The sequence below is a fragment of the Ambystoma mexicanum genome, chromosome 9, assembly GCF_040938575.1.
Source record: "Ambystoma mexicanum isolate Mex_15411 chromosome 9, UKY_AmexF1_1, whole genome shotgun sequence".
In the NCBI taxonomy this organism is placed as follows: domain Eukaryota; kingdom Metazoa; phylum Chordata; class Amphibia; order Caudata; family Ambystomatidae; genus Ambystoma; species Ambystoma mexicanum.
This window is the reverse complement of record NC_090931.1, coordinates 365,110,216-365,130,784: the sequence shown is the minus strand read 5'-3', so window position 1 is coordinate 365,130,784 and position 20,569 is coordinate 365,110,216. Positions and strand designations below refer to the sequence as shown.

The following is a 20,569-nucleotide window of genomic DNA, read 5'->3' as shown; positions in this document are numbered from 1 at the left end:
CGGTAAATCCCCCTTCCGCCATTGCCCTTCCCCATTCCCATTTCTGCCCCCTAGGGCTCTATGGGAATGGGGAAGGCGCTAATTACGGCACCGCAATTTTGCGGTGCCGTAATTAGCTCCGAGGTCCCTTAGCGGGTTGGTTTTTAACGCCTGCAAAAAGCAGGCGTTAAAGCACCAACCCGCTAAGGGACCTCGTAGTAAGGCGGTAATGGTTAACGGTCACCGTTACCATTAACGGGGGCCGTTAACCATTACCGCCTTCTGTGTAATGAGGCCCCTAGTCTTGTCCCATGTTAGAGGCGTGTGAGCTATCTGCACGGACACACCACTTTGCAGCAATGGGAGTACGCCATGACCTGGCTGCCAGGAGAATTTTCAGATACGAACTTGACTGAACTAAAGATTTTTCTTTGTCTTTGTTTGTTGGTTTAACAGTTCAGGTGGGTTTATGACATAGAATAATAGATGAAAGCCTAGCACATACATCTTCTTGACAAAGTTCTCTTTGCTGAGTTATGCACACAAGCCCCAATGATCTCTTTCCATACCATGTGTAAACATTATCACCATCTGTAAACATTATCAACATCTGTTAACATTATCAACTGGATTCAGACTATTCTAGAGCTAATCCCAGATGGAGCAAGACACTCTTACAGCCCAATAAAGCAAGGGCTCTGTAATAATGAAGACTGCTGTGCCAGTCTCTGGCCTACCCATGGCAACATTCTTTGGCTGATTTGGGAGCTTTCTGGAATAAGGAGGGCAGATGCATGTGACGTCCCCGTAGTGTGCAGCTACGTTCCCGGGTCGCGCATGCGCAGAGCAATAAACGGCGCCCGTACGGCAGTTCCCGCCAGGACGCGGACCAGGAAACAACGCGTCCCGCGTCGTCCTTGCATGTGTTTCCGGTGTGCGTGTGTGGATGCAGGCGTGAGTGCGGGTCCTTACCCCGACCATCTGGGGTGAGGATACAACAACTGGCGAGGAGGAGGAGCGCCACGATTACGCTCGCCCCGACACGCACCGAACGTCGGATCAGCGGTGCTGCGTATCGTGGCATGACACGGACCCGGTGTGAACGCCACGATTGAGCAACAGTAGCGGCCTGCACAGGTGCTCGTGCGTTGTTGCACTTCTGCCTCACGGCAAATTTTTGGAACCCTGGTTGTTCCCACCCACCTGGGGACGACCCTCAACTGTGACACAAAAAAAAAAAAGGAGTGGCCAAGACACGGCGTTGGAGCCCCAGATATCAGGTTTGCGGCCTCTGTGACACCTAGAGGTGCCTGTGCGACCTGCAGCAATGGCAGACAGCGATGGGGAAGCGGAGACTGCACGTGGCACAACGGGGCCACAACAAGGGTCTCTGTTACCGATGCAGGAGTTTGACGTGTCGGGACCCCCATCCAAACTGGGGCCAAGATGGTTGCTCTGGATTAAAAGACTTGAAATGTACTTTGCAGCGACCGGTATCACCGATGATGCCGCGAAGAGGGCAACTTTGCTGTATTCGGCAGGGCTGGATGTCATTCGCATTTTTGAGGCGTGTAATCTACAGGTAGTCACATATGCTACGGTCAAGACGGCCTTGGAAAACCATTTCATACCTCAGTCGAATACGGACTATGAGAGATTCCTGTTCTGTGGGGAGAAGCAAAAAGATGAAGAACCTCTTGATCAGTGCGCAGAGCAATAAACGGCGCCCGTGCGGCAGTTCCCGCCGGGACGCGGACCAGGTAACAACGCGTCCCGCGTCGTCCTTGCATGTGTGTCCGGTGTGCGTGTGTAGATGCAGGCGTGAGTGCGGGTCCTTACCCCGACCATCTGGGGTGAGGATACAACAATGCAGAGGTCGGGGTGGGAGGGAACTTGGGTAAGAAGGTCACTTCTCATGGAAATCCTTCATCGTTCCCTTACTTTATGTGAGCTGGAGTACCATCCAGAAGGGTAGGAAAGGCTACCTTTGTGTTTTTATTTACTTTACCCGTGCCGGGGATGCAAACCCAAAGCCCTGCCAGTAACAATCCAGTGTCACATGCCATTGCACTATCTCACCGTTGCTGGTTTTGTTGTGTTTATTTCAATAGACTGCTTAGAAGCCAATTCCCAAGCAGTCAATAAGCCCAGCTCGGCAGCGACCTGTGAATTGCAGTAGTCACAGCAGCGTTTGCAGGATATGGAAGGGATGTGTCAGCAGCTATAGTCCTGAGCATGTCGCTTAAGAGGTGTGATTGGTGGGTGATTGGAGGGGGAGGCTGCATAAAGCTGAATGCTGAGGGGGACAATGACACATGAATGGTTGTCATTTAAATACATATTCTTTCACAATGTATGCTTCAGCCTTGCTAGAACTGTTGTAAAACACATGGTTGTGGGGTAGAGTGGGGGAAAGGAAGGACCCGGGTAGGGGTTTTGAATTGAGCTGGAGGGTGGGAGTGACGGTAAGTATGGGGGAGTGGAGGGAGCAGAAAAGGGGATGACGCAGAGGGAACATTGTTCCACTACTTTTTGTTTACACTTTGACCTCTGGTCATGTGAAGACCCTTGTCAGCATGCCGTTGTATGTACCAACTGACTTGTTGAGCTACCAGATGTGGGGGATTAGGCCACATCCATTCTTCACAGCTGCCGGAGCACAAGGCTGGGCAGAAATGGGGCAGGGCAAAGGGAACATCGTTCCACTACTTTTTTTAAACACCTGTTCCACTGGGCGATGAAGATCGAGGCAGATGGTGGAGGAGGAAAGACCTGAACTGTGGTGTCACTGGCATGGGGCATGTTATTATGGCCAAATAAAGTTGGTTTGCTTGCCTGAACCTGGTGTTTGCATGGTCACCAAAATGAAAACGAAAGGAAGTGCCAGCCGGGATTGAATACGTGACAGCAACACACCATGGATTTGAGATTTTACTTAATCTAAGCACCCTCAACTCAAATGCTTTTGGTGAGTGTCACTCACTGTGGAATCAGTCCACTCACCCGTCAATTTCAACCCACCCATACATTTCAAAGGGCTATCACCCGCCCCAAAAAGATAATTGTTTTTCACCCGCCTTGAGGACACAAGCAGTTGAGAGGTATGTAATTTTGACGTGGCTGCCGCTTGCAGCTTGAGCTCTGGGGCTGCTGATAACAGCGACTGGTGAGCAGTATCACCTGCCCAGACTGGCCCCTTATCGGTAGCTCACAAGCCCCGAACGAGGAAGAGTGTGTACAAGCCCCAGGCTCATGGGAGTGTAGCCGCATTGTCATAGGGACATGTTGGGCTGTGTGCACCGCATGCACAGCCAGTTCCAGCAAAATTCCCCAAGAGGAGAAAGAAAGAGAGGGTCGCCATACCAGACTATTCTCTGAGAGCACTCTAGGCGGAGTAGAGACAGGTGCAGCTTATTATAGACACCAACGCCAAGTGGGGTGGGGAAGAGAAAGAAGCCAATCAACATACCCCATGCACTCCTGAGGAGAATGTCCTGGGGCTCACCAGTCATGTGTGAACACTTTATGTAGGACAACTAGCCCCATTCCACTACTAGATCAAACTTTTGTGACAAAGCAAGCCGGAACATGGTTGGCAAACTTCCTGGAGAGTCGGGGAGAACCAACAACTTGATTGGATAAGTGAAAGTACCTGTTTAAGTACGACATCTTGGCCTCGGGGGTGACAAGTTTTCAGATGAACTTAAGCATGCCATCCTGATGCATTGTTGCATCTCCAACATCGTTGGGGGAAATGCTCTCCTGACAGGGCTCCCATCTGCTTACTTGGCTCCCCTAAAAGCAGGCCACCATGATGCAGCACGGCTTATTATGGGAGCACGGAAATTTGACCAAATTACCCCCATCCTACACAAACCTCATTTGCGTCCACTCCAAGTCAGGATATTTTTCAAGACTGCCTGTATCATCTACAAAGCAGTCACGATCAGCACACCACCGTACCTGGCAGCTAAACTCCAGATATCTGGTAGCACATTCTCTTCGTGCAGCAAATCGAACAACCTGCTTGAATCACTACTCGTCCGCAAAGAGAATGCCTGCAAACAATCCTTCTCTTGTCATGCACCCACCCACTGGAACTCGATCCCGGTGTCAGCTCGGAATGCCCCCAAAATCCTCCAATTTCGCAAAGCTCTCAAAACATGGCTCTTTCAACAACACCTGACCAAGTACTAATTCCAATGGACACACATAACGGTGTACAGGCCTCACAGTGCTGCGCTACTGTTAAAAGATGCCAGCCCAAATGCTGACTTCCCACACTCGGTACAACGCTCCGGTGCTTGGGAGCTAGGTCTGCGCTTTAAACAATAAAACATTATAATAATAAAAGAAATTGTCCTAGCAAGGAGGTGATATGCATCACCAAGCACCTACCAAAGTCTGTGCCAAACCGGGGCAGTGGGGGAGGCGAAGAATTGCCAGAAGTATCCATGTAAAATATGGCCATGAAAAGGATGGAAGAACAGTAGGACCCGTTTGCCAATATAGTTTGGGAATGATATATGTTTTTTTCCTGCAAGCATAAGCCCCAGAGAGAGTGTAGACAGTTTTGTGTCAGAGTAGAGAACGGACGGCCATTAGCAGTTTTACCAGATTGAGGATGAGCACATCAATGACCAATTTGTAGAGGATCCATGAAAGACTGTGGCAAGCAAAGAACACTTTGCTACCAGAGGCACCAGCAATTGGCCAGAGTACTGAACTAAGTAGCCAGTGTGTGAAAAATTATAAACACCAACGGGGCCTCAAACCTAGAAACCAACAAAGTCAAGGTCAGAGTCTCAGCGGAATAAGAAAGTAGATTGGTGGTAGATTGGTGGTTGGGAGTAGGCATAGGATGATGGGTGGATCCACAAGTGCCTGGTTAGTGGGGTGTGATGAGATCTCACTGAATACATTTCCAACAGAGTACGTAGTTACCAATTACAGTGCAAGCAGGCACATGACATTAGGAGGAGGGGTTTTAGGGAAAAAGACATACATCCGTGGACTGAGTACGCCTACAAAAGCCTTTCCGGGATCACAAAGGGTAGTCAGTGTACTTTCATCCTCGTAAGATAGAGTGGGTAGGTACCCATTACTATGTTTTAGATGATGGACGGCATTGCAATAAGGATAGGGTGGTCAGGTATGTGGAGGGCAACAGCAGATTTCCCAGTGTTCAGCAAAACAGGGAGAGTGGGGTGCCAGATTGAGTTGGAGGGGTCTGGAGTTTAGGGACTAGTAACCATCCATTTGAGGTTGAAAGATGCCACAGCGCTAGGAATAGAGCAGCACCCCGTAGGCTTAAGGATTATGTCATGGGGTAACATGGATCCCAAGACACAAGACTGTGCCAATCCAAAGTTATTTCTGTATTGTTTTTCCCTTACCTATCATCTCCCTTTTCCCACCCTGTTTCCCTTACTCCCAAATCTGTTCGCCAGATTTTTTGGCTATTCATTATTTGATTGAAGAAAGGGCAAGAGTTATTTTTTAATGAAGTACCCTTTGCTGGTCCCCGTCCTACCCATGGGTTACCTGAAACTGGTGTACACTTCGTCTCAACAGGGTGTCTCATCGCACAATCATTTCATTTATATGTAGCAGTTGACATGCTTTTTGTTCAACATTTGAAGACAGTGCAATTGAGAATGCACAGGAAAATAATCTTGTCGAGTTTAGAGGCATAGACAAAATGAGCAAAACAAAAGAGGTGATGGTTGGAAGGTTTAGAATTAATCTTAACCTCTGGTATTGCTCTGGGCAACACTCCAGACCATTGTTCATCATCTACCAAGACACTACAAAAGGGGAAGGACCATATGCAAAATCTGGCTTGGTCCCACCCCTAAAGGGCAGTTCATGAAACCAGAAACCTCCCCACACATGTTTCAGCCTCCGTGGGCATCATCAGTGAGGAGTAGCTTGAGTCTCTAGGCCCAGCAGGCACGGACCCATGTCTGGGCATACCCGTCCCACTCGGTGTGACTAAGAAAAACAAATATGAGAACATTCCCTTCTGAAAAAAATAAAAATACCATAGTAAGGCATGAGAAAGAAGTTCAAGAGTTTCAGTGCCTTTTTCACACCAAGCAGATAGAATACTAGATTTCAAAAATCCTGAGTACATTCAGTCAACATCCTACACCAAGTCCATTTTAAAGAAAGCCACAAGGGGAAGGGCAGCAGTGACTGAGAAGAAAAAAAACGAAATAAACCCATAAATAAATCAATTATGCTGTGGGTTTTGCAAGCAACAAACCTATGTCTAAAACCATTAGAGAAAATTGCTACCTGTAGCTTCTGAATCACTGGGATTTTCCATGGAATCATTTCTTAGCACCCCATCCATAAACTATGGCAACAATTCTATGTAGCTTCTATTGCTCCAACCAATGGAAGCCAAGATCACGCAAAGGTTAGGTAGTACCTTTCTCAACATCTGTGATATCACGATTAATGTCAATGACCTGATCATGGTGACTTTGAGGGGTTGAGAGAAATTTGAACCCATTTACACCATACAATGAAGCTTGCGGCCAGTCAACTGTGTCAACTGAAAACCTCTAATGAAAGGTCTATACCGTGGGGGATGGAATAACAGGTACATATTTTCCTCCAGTGGAGGAGCCTTGTCCAATCTCTACCTGATATCCTGTTTAATTTCAAAGTGTGAGTATGGCAAGCAACAGCAGTTACCCTTCAGAGTCCTTGCAGCGACCAAAGCCTTAACCTTTCATCCCGGGGCCCAACAATACTCTGATGTAGGATTTTTGCCTCCGAAGGGTTAACATGGGTCATTTAGCCGTTTGGTCTCTTTGACATACTTAAAGAACCCACTCTGGAGAGGTGATCGTTGGAGACTCTTGGACATGTTCCACAGCTGAGGCAGCTCTATCAAGCCATTTCCTAAGTGTGTGTTTCCTGTGACAAGCAGCAGCTTTCCTGGGGTATCCACTTGGTAGCAATCTGCAGGCAGATACTTTCCTTTGTATATTTTATTGTTAGTGTTAATGATGTCACCTGAAGTCTTAGTAGACACTGATATACGTAGACATATTGCAGGGTGGGGGAAACATGTGCCCAACACAATGGCCTTGATGAAAGGGGCAGAAGGAAGATGAACGATCGGAAGTCAATGTTGGTGCAGGGAAGTTTACTCATGCACCAGGGACCTTCTCCGTGCAGCACAGAGATTACCTCTTTTTTCTTCTCTCCCACCTGCAGAGCGCATTACACAGACAGTGGAGATCGTCAAGCACACAGTGGACATCGAGGAGAAGGGAGTGAGGCTGCGCTTGACTGTCGTGGATACACCCGGCTTTGGGGATGCACTTAACAACACTGAATGGTACGTGACTTCCTGAACTTATTATTCGTTGGAAGGGAGAAGGAATGGGGAGCTAGAGGGTGCAACAAAAGAAAGAAGGTGTGCAAGACTCCTCAGAGATTATGAGGAGAAAGTGATTGTGCACATGGACTGAGATGGTTCACAAGGAGAAAAAACTAGAGTGCAAGATTAGAGAGAATTAGAGTATATGATTAGAGGGAATAGGAGCAAATCTGGATTAGTTTAGAGAATCAGAATATATGAATGGGAAGATAGTAGGTTTACATAGGAAGAAGAATAATAGTACATTAGGAAAAAAGTAAGGTACATGAGGAGAGGGAAGAATGGAAGACTACAATGTGAGGGCAGTTGGAAAGAAATCATGTGGGCTGAGTAGGTGAATTGCTTGGAGATGAGCTATAAGGTTTGTGGACCAGGTTTGGATGTATTAGGGGGTTCTGTGGTAATAGATGGAGGAATGTTAGTGCACAAGGGAATGCTTTGAGGGTATATGAATCGAAGCATGTGGATGTATGAATGGAAAGTTGATAATGTATGTCATATGGTGCATTTAAGAATGTGGAGAAGGCAATATTAACAGGTGAATGTGTTTTAGATGGTCTATTGGTGTAAAGGTGAAGGTTCATACATGGAGGAGAGATGGCAGACAAGGTGAATAAGTGAAGTGTATGTAGGGTATGAGGGTAAATAAAGAAGACGTGCTTGAGTGCAAATGATGAGGAAAGTTGTGGTTGTAGGGACAAAGCGGCTGAGCCTGCATAAAATGAGGAGTGAAGGTGCATAAATGGAGGTAGCGAAGAAATGTAGGTAAACGATAAGAACTTAATTAGTAATGGGTCAGGTGTGTATGGCATAGCGAGGCTACATGAAGGGGGCTTAGTGAGCATCACAAGGATGCGTTACATTAAGGGAGCAATAAAGGTGCATGGTGCGGATGAGGGTTCATGTAAGACATGGAATAGGGTCTCTGATGGAGGGAGGTTGTATTAAGGGTGTGATACTTGTCATTGGCATGCTTTAAGGTACATGACTGGGTGATGGTGCATTCAGGTAGGCATAGCGGACAAGATAGGTCCGCTATGCCTACCTATTGCAATACCTACGCTATTGCAATGTTACATTTTTGACAGGTGGGAACCTCCACAGCTTCCGGCCTTAGTCCCGCCTTCGGTTTTATATGATGTTTGATATCGAATTTAATATACATTTAATATAAAGTTGATATCAAAGACAATATCTATTTTATATAAAATGTATATTTCTTCATATAGATTGTTTTTGTAGTTTGATATGTTGTTGAAATGATTTGATATAAAGTGAATATAAAGTTTATATAAAAATGGCTGCTGGGAGCGCTCGGGTGCACTGCGTCCTATTGGAGGGCGAAGTGTTGAAGAGATATACTGTGAGTGTTAGGGTTTTGTTGTGGTGACGCGTTGTTGATGCAGGAGTGGGTTTGGTTTTTAAATATAGTGCCGATGCCATGATTTTATAATACATTTTATATAGATGTAATATAAAGCTAGGCAGAGTGGGTGACGTCATTATTTTATTACTGTTTTATATAGATTTGATTTAAAGTGGGCGTATAATGATAACAGTTTTCATATAGATGTAATGTAAAGCTGGGCAGTGTCTAATGTCACGATTTTATAAAAGTTTTATAAAGATGTAATATAAAGTTATGCAGATTGGATGACATCATCGTTTTAAAGCAGATTTTATATAAAGTTGGAGTACATTTGATAAGTTTTTGAATAATGTATATATGTACTTTATATTTGTATATACAGCTGGCATACATTTGATAAGTACTTTAATAACTTTATATAAACTTTATATATTCATATTATTTTTATATAAAGTTGGTGGACATTTGATAAGACTTTGAATAATGTTTATGTAAACTTTACATTATTTTTAAATCAAGTGGGCATGCATTTCATGCAACCTTAATAATGTTTATATCATTTTGATATCAAATTTGATTGAAAGGGCCGTGATGGCATCGGGGGGTAAAAGGGGCTCTGCAACCAGGATATATAGCTGTTTGCAGTGAGCTGGAAAACAGCACTTCTTGAGCTTTACAGGAGCTATTCAGGAAATGGCTATTATGAACATTTACAGTTACGATAGGGGGAGAACAACCCCAGGAAGCCCCATGGATTTTATGGTGCATGATGGGATGGAAGATGCTCAGGATTTGATGGCCGAATATGAACCCAAAGAGTTTCGGGACAATGATGATGCATTTGTGAAACAGCCATTTGTGGCTGATGCAAACTGTGAAGACAGGGACTGTGAAGATATAGTTCTGTAGGTGGATGCGGCATTGATGACAGAGACTGATTCCCTCCCCCCTCACACCTGGGGCCTTGATGAAAAACAGGATCATGTGTGCGGGGGTGAGGCGACCAGAATGCAGCAGAAACTATTCATATTTATTGTGCTTGCTGTTCAAACCAACTTGAAAACCTGGGCTATGTTGAAAGTAGCCTGTCTAAGGCCTGTCTTTCGCTGATGGAGACCGATAGCCTGAAAGACAATGCTATTATTCATTGTGCTTGTTGATCAAAACGAATTGAAAGCCTAGTAGGTAACAGTCTGTGTAAGGAATGTATTATGTTAATAGAGACCAATATGGACACGACGGCTCCTCTTTGCGCTGATTTTCATGCCACCGAGGGGATTACGACCATAATGACTCGGGCGTGTTTAAAACACAACTTTTACAGATGATGCTATGGAGAAGAAATTAATGTTTCCCAGCAGGGTGTTCGCAAATGTTTGGAAATATCTTGCATGGAGAATTTTCTATGTAAAATATGTTTCGTGTTGAGTCCTAAACGTGTATTAGATATGTTGCGCTTGACGCAACCGCTGACACAGATAAGGATCGGTGCAGGAACTGAACGATGCGTATATACAACATTATGGGCTATAGAATTGGCAAATTACCCTCTTTTGAAAATGAAGCACTTTAGAGGCATGTGTCCGATTGGTGTTAGAAACATCATTGAAAAAACAGTTCCTAACTGGGCGTGGATAAAAGTATATATAAAGAGCGCCTAATGGAGTTTAACGTGTTTGCTTAGCGAAGCAGCAGCATTCAATGTGTTTGTACGGTATTCACGTGTATTATGAAATTTTTAACAGGGTCGATTGCTTTAGTGTTTTAATGTAAATATATTTTGAATACAAATGGTCATTTAAAATGTGAATACAAATCTGTTGTTTATAAAAACTTACAGTGTCTTTATGTTGAGCTGTCATGGGCAAACATGCCTGGCCTGAAACCGTTGAAAATATAATATGACAAAGGGGTATTGAGAGCTTGTAAAATAACCTGTGAAAATAAAAAATAAAACTTTTTGAAACATGGAAAGAGTTCTTAACTTACACCGTTCGATTAAAAACTGTTTCTCTAAAAGTTATTGATCCAGCCACAAGTTGACATTATACATAGGAATGAAATACATTTTAAAATCAGCAAGTGATGTGTGTTATTGTACCTAATGAATAGGACCACAAAATAAAGAGCCAGACCATTTTATGATTTGGAGAATTATTTCTTTATAGAAAAAAAAGTTATGCATGAACAGCTTAATACAGCAAGAAAAACATTTAATGCATAAAAATAGACATGCAGATTCAATTACCCAAAGCTCAGACAAACAGGTGTAAGTACATGTCACATATGCGGCGTAGATGATTTAGAGATAGTGAGATGGCAGGTGTGCTGTGGAATAGTGAGGGGGGCTGGTAAAGATTAACATTTAAATATTTAATAGCCATAGGGATGAGTCGATCCGCCTGGTACCAACGTTCTTTTATCAAACACAACCCTGAGCCTCTTTTGCAGAGTGACAGTGCTAATATTCCACAGTTTTTTATTGTGCACTATACCCGGATGTGTAACGACAATAGACTGAGGGGTGGCTACACGCATCTTTTTGTACAAAGGACTGTACCAATTCTTTTAAACTGTCAACATTTATTGTAGCCTTGTTCTTAACATTTAACGTTATACCTTTTACTTTCATGTTGACGGGTTCTAGAGATGTGCGGTAGGCGTATGTTTTGGGACGAGCGGATACTAATTCCACAATGTATTCTTCAGGAGCTAACTCAGACGTTAGATCCCCTAGATGATTGCTGGTGGGCGAGTTAACATTCCCAGGGCGGCTGACAAAAATAATGCTATTGGTATCGTGATATAGAACTCGTTCTTGTAATTGATCCATCACAGCAAACAGTTTTAAGCAGGTATGAGCGGTTGTGAATGCTGCTATTAATATGTTTTCGTTGTCTGAAATTGACAAAGACAAGCCGCTGCATCATCTATGAACACGCAGCTGCCCACGTCATAAGAATTATCAAATATATAGGTGTGCCACATATCAGGGTCTGTGATGATGGACGTGACAGGCAAATTAACTCTGCGCAAACTTAGCCCACAAAGAATTTAGACTTAATTTTGCCAACAGCGGCCGAGTGGTGTTGTCCTCAATGGGTTCAATACGCAAACGTATACCCTGATGTTTATAGTAATCATGAATGTAACCGCACTCCCTGAACCACTGCATAGCCATCCAACCAATATTGTCTGTAGCGTTTTTTACCACTGCCAGTTAGGGGGTGCTGTATAGAGATGTCTGTTTCTGAGATGAATAAGAGCCACTGAATAGACTGCGTCAAATAAAATGTTTGCTGTCCATTATAAGAATCATGCGGCAGCAGCGTGATTGTTTTAGGTTTTATATATAGTTGTCTTTAGATTTGCATACAGCAACTAGCCATTGTGGTGCTTTGAAAGGGATACTTCACCCTCTAAAGGTGTTTCATCAGGAGTCATCTGAATGATTCCTTCCCTGAAATCAGATGACATGCTTGTCTTAAAATGTTGACATCTTCTTGACAGTAAGCCCTTAACTTTTGGCCAAAATCAAACACGCCATGCTCATTCACCTTGTACCATGTCATAAAATGGTCTTTCTCGCTAGGCATTATGTAATGAACGCCGTATTGGTCAGGGGTTGGAATCAGCCCTATGTAGTTTTGGTTAGCAGCTGTGTTGAAAAGATGGGGCAAGAAGCCCTTTGAACCAGGAAAACTAAACAAGTTTGGAAGCTTGCTGAGTTTCATGGCCAAGAAGTTCAAGGAATCAATAAACCATATTTGGAGAGGTACCACAAAGATGGCCATCAGCTTAGCCCCTTGAGTGATAAGTTGCACTTTAATTTTCTCCCGGACCAACTGGCGTAGTATAAAGTATTTTTTTTTTTTTTAATTGTTTTTGGTTTTAAAAGAAAAACCTTTACAAAAGAATAGTGCATTTCCTTAGATAAAATTACAAAAGGTTCTCGGAAACCAGGGAATAACTAGAATAACTGAGAGGCCAAAGAATGTCAACCAGGAAGCTCAGTAGGCTGTGTCATCTTTTGATACTTTGTTAGAATAGTAAGTTTCTCTGAAACTTTTACTATCGCTGCAGTGAGCATGATTTCCTGGCCGGAGATCAGTCTGTTCCAGAATGTATCTTGAGTTAGACTCTCTTCTCTGCTGACAAATCTCCTCAGTAAAGACACTCTTATGGCCCATGTGCCTTTGCACTCCAGCAGTAGATGTTTCAAGGTTTGGAGGTTCGAAGTTTTACAGATTTCGCAGAATTTTATTGCCTTCTCTCCCTGGTTTCTTTGAGCCAATATTAATCCTGTGTAGGCTAAGTTCAGACGCAGTCTGAGAAAGCTGTTTCTTATCTCACGATCTGGGAATTTTTCCAGGTAACGTGGCATGGTTCCAAGTTTCCTGTCTGCTATCAAGAAGGAGTTCAGTGTTTTTAGGTTTCTGACTCTTGTGATTGTGTCGATCCAGTCATCCATTTTTAGTTTTTTTTTTACTTTCAAGGGGTTTTGTAGAAGGATTTCCGTTGGTAAATCAAGCTTATGCAGAATCTGTCCAATCTTTTCTTCTAGGCTCGATAGCTGGTTTGATTTTGCTTTCTTTAGATGTTGGTTTATATCGAAAAAAAGAGTGGCCTTACTGGCTGTGATTATATTACGGTAGAGTGAGAGGAGTTTCCACTCTGCATGGCAGCTCAATGAGGTCAAGCCTAGTTCGAACCTCAGACTGACTGACGATGTGCACATTGGTAGCGAAATGGATGATTTCCAAATAAGGCCCTCAATTTTGTTCCAATCATAGTTCCACAGCAAAGGTTTTGCCTCCAATCCATAGAGGAGGACAGGAACTGCTTTGCCTACGTAGAATTTCTTGAGTGGTGACAATGAAAATTTACAAAATTTTCCGTTTAAGTTTTTCATTTGCGCAATGATTTTCGAGGTCTTATTGAGAATTGATGAGTTCACCTTATTTACAGTTGGATGGGCTAAGACTTCATATCCCAGGTATATGAGCTCATCTACTCGGGGAATTTCCTCGTTGTCCAACACCCAGATCCTTGATGTTACCCTTTTTCTTGGGTGTTTGAAAATCATGACCTTAGATTTTAGTGGGTTGATTATTAGGCCATTTAACTTGGCATATTCATTGAGTTTGGATAAAAGATGTTGCAGTCCTAATGCTGATCCATCCAAAAGAACAAGATCATCCGCATAGGCCAGCCAGTGTAGTCTTCTGCTGTTAATCCTGGGACAGATGAGCGACGCCGAGGCCAGAAAGTCTCCAATGTCTGATAGAAAAAGATTGAAAAGCATTGGTGCACCCAAGCATCCTTGTCGTACCCCTTTAAGGACCTGGATTGCTTCTGAAAGGTTGCCGGCGTCATCCAGCCTCACTCTGATCGTAGTATTTTTATGTAGTTCGACGAGCATAGCCAGCAGGGGGGCTGGAATTCCCCAGTTGTTCAGTTTCTGCCAGAGGAGTGATCTGTCCACCAGGTCAAATGCCTTGGACAGATCTACCCATGCCCCATACAGCGGCGAGCCTTCTTTCTCATTTGAGCTTTCGCTCAACAGGTTCAGTGTAAGGCCATTAAGGCTGGTAGAAAGACCCTTCCTGAAACCTGTTTGGTGCGGGGGGAGAATCTCATTTGAGTCCACCCATAGAGAAAGTTCCCTCATTAATATTCTCATGAATATTTTACTGTCTATATCCAAGAGGGCTATGGGTCGATAGCATGTTGGACTTAGCCTATCACCCACTTTGAAGAATGGAATAATCACTGCATTCTTCCACGATGGTGGAAAAGTTTTTTCCCTCAAGATTCCTTGAAAGAGATGGAATAGCAGTTTTGACCAGAGTTTTGGCTGATTTTTTAACACCTGATATGTGAGGCCGTTCGGACCTGCGGCTTTCGAGGTAGAGGATGATGTTATAAGTTCTTCAATATCCTCTTCGGTAAAATCCAGAGACCAGGTGATGTTGCTGATGCTAATGTCTCTTGAGCCTGTTGCTTCGAAGTTCTTGGCCAGATGGTCTACCCACTTGTGTTCCGACACTAAGTTGCAGAGAGAACTATTTTGGCCAGTTTCAAGTTGATTTAGAACTGCCCAAAAGTTTCTGCAGTTATTTGTACTAAGAAGCGAAAGCATTCTCTCCCCATCCTCTTGAATTTTTAAATGTTTGTGATTCTTGGACCAGTTTCTATAAATTTGTTTGGTTTTTTTAAGTTTTTGAATACAGCCTAGAGGATCTTCTGCTCTGGTCTGTCTTATACTTCGCAGTGTTTGTCGCAGAATTCTTTTTCTTTTGAAAGTTTCCTCGTCGAAGTGATGGAGATGTGTCTGTTTCCCCACTATTTGTACTTCACTTGGTCGGCAAGTGGACCATATAAACTTTCCGAATCTTTCTGGATGGCACTTTTCGGCCACTATTGAGGGATGAATTATTGCTAGCTGATCATTCAAATTCCCCCCCCATGTTTGTACTTGACTACTTTCAGTTTCCCTTTAGAGCCCTCCAAGTCCTGTCTGATGCGTGGGTTTGCAGAACACTGAATTTCAGGAAAGTAGAGTTCCATCCTCGCGTGATCACTTCCCACTTCCCAATCTAAGGTGAGATGATGTGGGTGCAGGGTAAGTGATGGTGAGGCGAAGATGTAGTCTATTATTGATTGCAACCTTCCCTGCCGCCATGTTGGTCCGGGGTTGTCCGTACTGCTATCGTCTTCAGATATCATGTCGAGATCCCATGATTGGAAGAAGTCCCACCATTGTTTACCTTTCTGTGTGGTACTGTGTTTAGGTAAGCTGTTTTTCCTATTTCCTACACTAATGAGATCTGTGTTCAGGTCCCCTGCTACAACAATCTGTGCTCCTATGTGATTCATCTTGACCATGGAGAAGAGTTCATATAGAGTTTCTATGAAGTCTCGGAGTTTGGAAATGGCTGGGTTCCAATAGATGTTTACCAAAATGAGATTGGCCCGGCAGTCACTCTGTCTTATCTCTGCTTTACAGGCCTGAATGCCCACTGGGTTATTGCAGAGCGTAACCACATTTTTAATGGCGGAATTTTTGGTTGCTATTATCATTCCTCCTGCTGGTCTTCCTTTGGCTTTTTGAGAGGCCATGAGGTTTTGCACTGTGAAGCCCTCTATCTCGATGGAGTTAGCTAACCATGTCTCCTGGAATAATAAGATGTCATTGCGCTCTAAGAGGTCGTTTTTGAGTTGCTTTTTCTTCAAAAAGCTTGGGCCTCATAGGATTTTGAGTTATGTGCTAGAAAGGTCTAGCCCGTGAATTTGCTTGTTACAAAAGTGATTACAAAGGCAGCCACACCGGAGTCTTCTGTAAATTCCCAATAACTATCACCTGTTAGATATCTGTCATAGATGTAGTTCGGTTGGTAGGTTACATTCTCTTGGCGAGCTTCTATGTCATAAACTATGTAGTTCTTGATTTTATTTTGAGGTTGCCCGGTTGTTATGTAACACAAGTGTTCAACCGTGTTGACAACAGAAACTTTACACATCCTACAGATTATATCGGTACAGCTGTGGGTCGCCGAAAGACATTTTCTGGCACATGGGGCAGTCAATCAATGGTTCACACAGGACCGCCCCCAATACTGCTCTCTGAATGTGTGTGTCTAGACAGCTCCGAGACCTTGCAAACCTGTGACACTTAGGACATTTTGCAGGTTTTTCCTTAAGCGTTTGATAATTCCTCTCTTAAACACAGACGACAGTGGTATTGACAACTGTGTCTATGTTTGTTTTTGGAAATGTGGTGGCAGTGCCGACAGAGATGTTTAGCCACCAGGAAACCTTTTAGATTGATTATACCATAGAAATGGTTGTTGTGTAAAACATACATAGAGTTTGTGGCTGTTTTAGTCGTTAGCGGAAAATATTGTCACAACCCATTGTTAAAATAGAGTATCTTGATGGATCTATCAAAATACTTCTCAAAGAAATTCAGCTGGCCAAACCCTACCGGCGTGTCCGTGGGATCCCCAGCTCTGCATGCACTTGCAGAGCTTTCACATGCATATTGCGTCTATTATGCTTTGCGGTTGTATAAACCTATGAGACTAGGTGCCACATAGAGATTTAGGGGCCCCTGATCAAAATTTAACAACCACCTGCCTTTGGATTGTATGATGTGGCTGTGCAGAATTTTGCGCAAAGGTTTATCAGCACAGCCGCAACGTTGCCTTACATCTAGCGCCACAATTATTAGCGGTGCAAAACACAAACTCTCATTCTTGCTCTGAAGAATCCTTTATAAATTCTCCAAAAATTGCAAAATACCTATATATATAACACGGATTGATCACCTTGTGAACAAGGGTCTGTTTAAGCCTTCAGCCTCCATTCTAATTTGAAAAAAAAATAATTGGAACCAACAGTTTTCAATATCTGATGGACCAGTGTTTCCACAGCATTCATTATGACTGTTAGCCCATGTGCCAGGCAGCGCAACAAGTTCAGTTTTACGAGTCTAAACACCTCACATTGCCCCACAGCTGATAATGTTTTATAATTTCTTTGATGAGCCAGTGAATCCGATGTGTGTGGGGGTTAGTGCCTGTGGCGTGTTAGGCCTATCGTGTCTAGATATAAACAATCAGGTCTTTTTAATGATTTTAAATAGGTGACGCCTCAGAGGTCGAGATTTGGCCCATTTTACGTTTTGCCTCCTGTTTTTGAGGGTCTGTCGAAACAGAGACCCCTGTGAGAAATCTGAAGGTGTCTCCCTGACTAGTACCCGAGGTCTGTCATCCAGGTGGCCAGGACACGGCAATTGCTATTGGATCTAGTTTCTGGGGGTGGACCAGTGACGGAGGACCTCCTGGATGGGGGTCCTTGGGGAGTGGAAGTGGGACACCGACGGGTGAGAAGCGGTATCCCTCTTCTCATGACAACTTTTCCCCAACCTTCCACGTAGGATACGCAAACACTTTATCCCCCCCCCTTTTCTGACACAAACACTTTTGCACATTACGAAGGATGACAGACTAACACTCGAGCCATTTACATGACATGTCGCAACACCAGGGTCAGGCAAAGTCAGGCACTTGACGAGAACCGCACATCCTTGACGGCCCTTTCCCTTCCCCACATGGATAAAAGGTAGAGCCCAAGAGCGAAATATGAGCAAGGCAGGCCGCACAATGTGAGAGCTAACTCAGCACGGCAGTTCAAGAGGAGGAGAAAGACGGCGCATACTGAGAGGGTGACAAGGAGAGAAGCTAACTTGCCCTTTTCGACCAAGGCCAGTGAAACCTCTGCAGAAGGAATCGTAAGACCGCGAACAATAGCCAGCATGTGTTGCAGCAATATCAACGGTACACAAGACCCTCCTCCGCTGATAATCAAGCCGGGGAGAGACGCTTGTCTCTGTGGTACCAACCTTGACTCTGAGGAGAAAGAAAGCCAAGCAGTTCATCACAGCCGGTGAGTAGAGGGGAGAGTCGATAAGAAACCGAACTGTGTTTAACGAAAAGTAGCAAACGGCTAATTGAACTGTGAACCATTAAAAGAGATATTGATGAGAAAAGGGGGGAAACCAGCAACAGAGGAGTCGGGCACCACGTGGGTGGTCGCTCAGGAAACTCTGGGTGATTATCCGATTGTTGAAACTACCATAACCAGAAGGCCTTGGGAAAGGCGAAAAAGGGGTCAAAGTGGTCATACAGAGGTCTTGTAAAATCCTCTGTACAGTCGAAAGTCTTTGACCGACAGATGATTGTGAAGTTAAGGGAAGTGAATCCTGCATCGTAAAACTTGAATGAGAAAGACACTATTTACAAGATTGGCAAGATTAAACCCAAAAAAAGGATGCTGATAAAAAGGGGTGAAGTCTAAAGACCAAAATACAGTGGGCCTCATTACGACCCGGGTGGTAAGGTATTACCGGTACTGGTAAGGGCACCGGTACTGGTAAGGGCACCGGTACCGGTAATCCCTTACCGCCCTATTACGAGTTCCCTTTGCGGGTCCTCCCTTTAAACCTGGTTTTACCAGGCATTAAGGACAGGACCCGCAAAGGGACTTTGGTGCTAATAACGGTACTGCAATTTGCGGTACCATTATTAGCGCCTTCCCCATTCCCATTCAGCCCTATAGGGGCTCAAATGGGAATGGAGAAGGGCCCTGATGAATGGGGAATTACCGCCCCTGCCAACCTTGGAATGGGGCGGTAACAGTTGCATTCACCAGGGCGGAGTCGGTAAGGATTTGGAGGCAGCTATGGCGCTAATAGCACCATGGTTACCTTCAAACTCCTAATGATGCCCAGTGTGTTGACAAGAGTGAACCCGGTCAAGGGATGTTCACAGTGAACTGTTTAAAAAGACGTTAATATTTGTTAGTGACACCAAGACGATTGTGTTGAAAGACATAGTGAACCTGTCAGAGGGAGGATAACCATTGAGAAGGGTCTGAGCCTGGAAGAGGGCAACCCAGGGGTGAAAGACATCACCCAACGAGCTTGTGTTGTGCTCCAAAGGCCTATCTTATCCCGTGCTGAAAACGTGGGGAAGGGAGACTCCAAGTACCGCATCCTTACTTATTATTTGTGAACACTTCCTTCTTTCTTAAGAACATTATCCCACACTTCTTTTTGTATTTAGCGTAAGGATTGGCAATGGTTTATTTTTAGTATAGGCCCTTTTATTTTACACGACACCACTATGACTGCCTTATTATTATTTGATGGTCGTAGCTTGCTCCCCTCTTAGATTTAGGTTTAGATTAGGCGGTTTTTCCAAACTACCTATACAGTTTAATAAACACACTTGAACTGTGATCACTTGTGTCTGTCTTTACTGATCCAAAGGAGTTTTATACTTTTGTCAGTTTTGACTCTGCTTGTGCCTTAAAATTAATAACCCAAAACATCAGTTCCAACGTTCTCTGAACCCTGAAGTCTAAGCCTTCTGCCTGAAGGAAATGTATATAGGATTCTTGAATGTGTTAAACACTCCTGTATATGAAATAGTTCACTTGCTACACCAGACTCTCAAACCAGCTTGACCTTGCCATTTCTCCTGCAGACTCGCACTGCCCGCGCTGCTACCTTTCACTCTCTGAGATTGGTCACAAAATACAGTCACTGTGCTATCCGCGCACACCTTGACTCCAGAAAATAAAATAAAAGGAATAAATGAAACTCTCTGTCACCGCGCTGCCCACGCCAGTTATAACCTTTAAATTCCCTCCAGGGAAAGAGTTCTATGCATTCTGCGCCCTTCGGGAAACTCTGCGCTGCTTATTTGCATACCCAACACTTGTAACGAAAAAAATTGTTCTACGTTACTTGTGCAACTAGAAAGTTTTCTGCAGGGGGAAGCTGACATGTGTTCTCCTTCCCTGGCAACAAAACGTAACACGCCGAGTGGCCCTTTCCTCTAAAATGTCAGTTCATGTAACTCGAAAGGAATCATTCGAAAACGATGTTCGCATTAAACTGAAACATGCGCAAGCACTTAAACAATTCCTTTTTGTTAACATAAAAACGTAGATTTGAACAACATAAAACTTTAATTCAGTTGAACTTAACCACCATGAAAAACTATGAATAAAGTCTTTTCACTTAGCTTGGCTTGGAAATTCAGTAGACTTGCCTTGCGACCTCTTCCTGTGTTGGCCCTAAAAGGATTGGGCCTCGTTTCTCGGAGCTCCTGACTTCCAAACCTTCTCAGCTGGGCTGATGACAGTGAAAGGCAGTTTAGAATGTCCAGCTACTGCCATTAAGCTCACCCTAGCGAATCAGGGCGCCAGGTGAGAAACACCCTCTTGGCTTGGGAGGCTGTCCACCCAATGCA

At 44.1% G+C, this 20,569-nt stretch overlaps 1 protein-coding gene across 5 annotated transcripts in view; it reads left to right on the top strand.

The window, feature by feature from the left end:
• Nucleotides 1–20,569, top strand: part of LOC138488071 (septin-4-like) — a 470,714-nt gene that overhangs the window by 324,960 nt on the left and 125,185 nt on the right. For all 5 annotated transcript variants that reach the window (XM_069614798.1, XM_069614799.1, XM_069614797.1 and 2 more), the window contains one exon: nt 7,213–7,336. In XM_069614798.1, the coding sequence (XP_069470899.1) occupies nt 7,213–7,336 (124 nt within the window). The remainder of the gene's footprint in view (nt 1–7,212; nt 7,337–20,569) is intronic.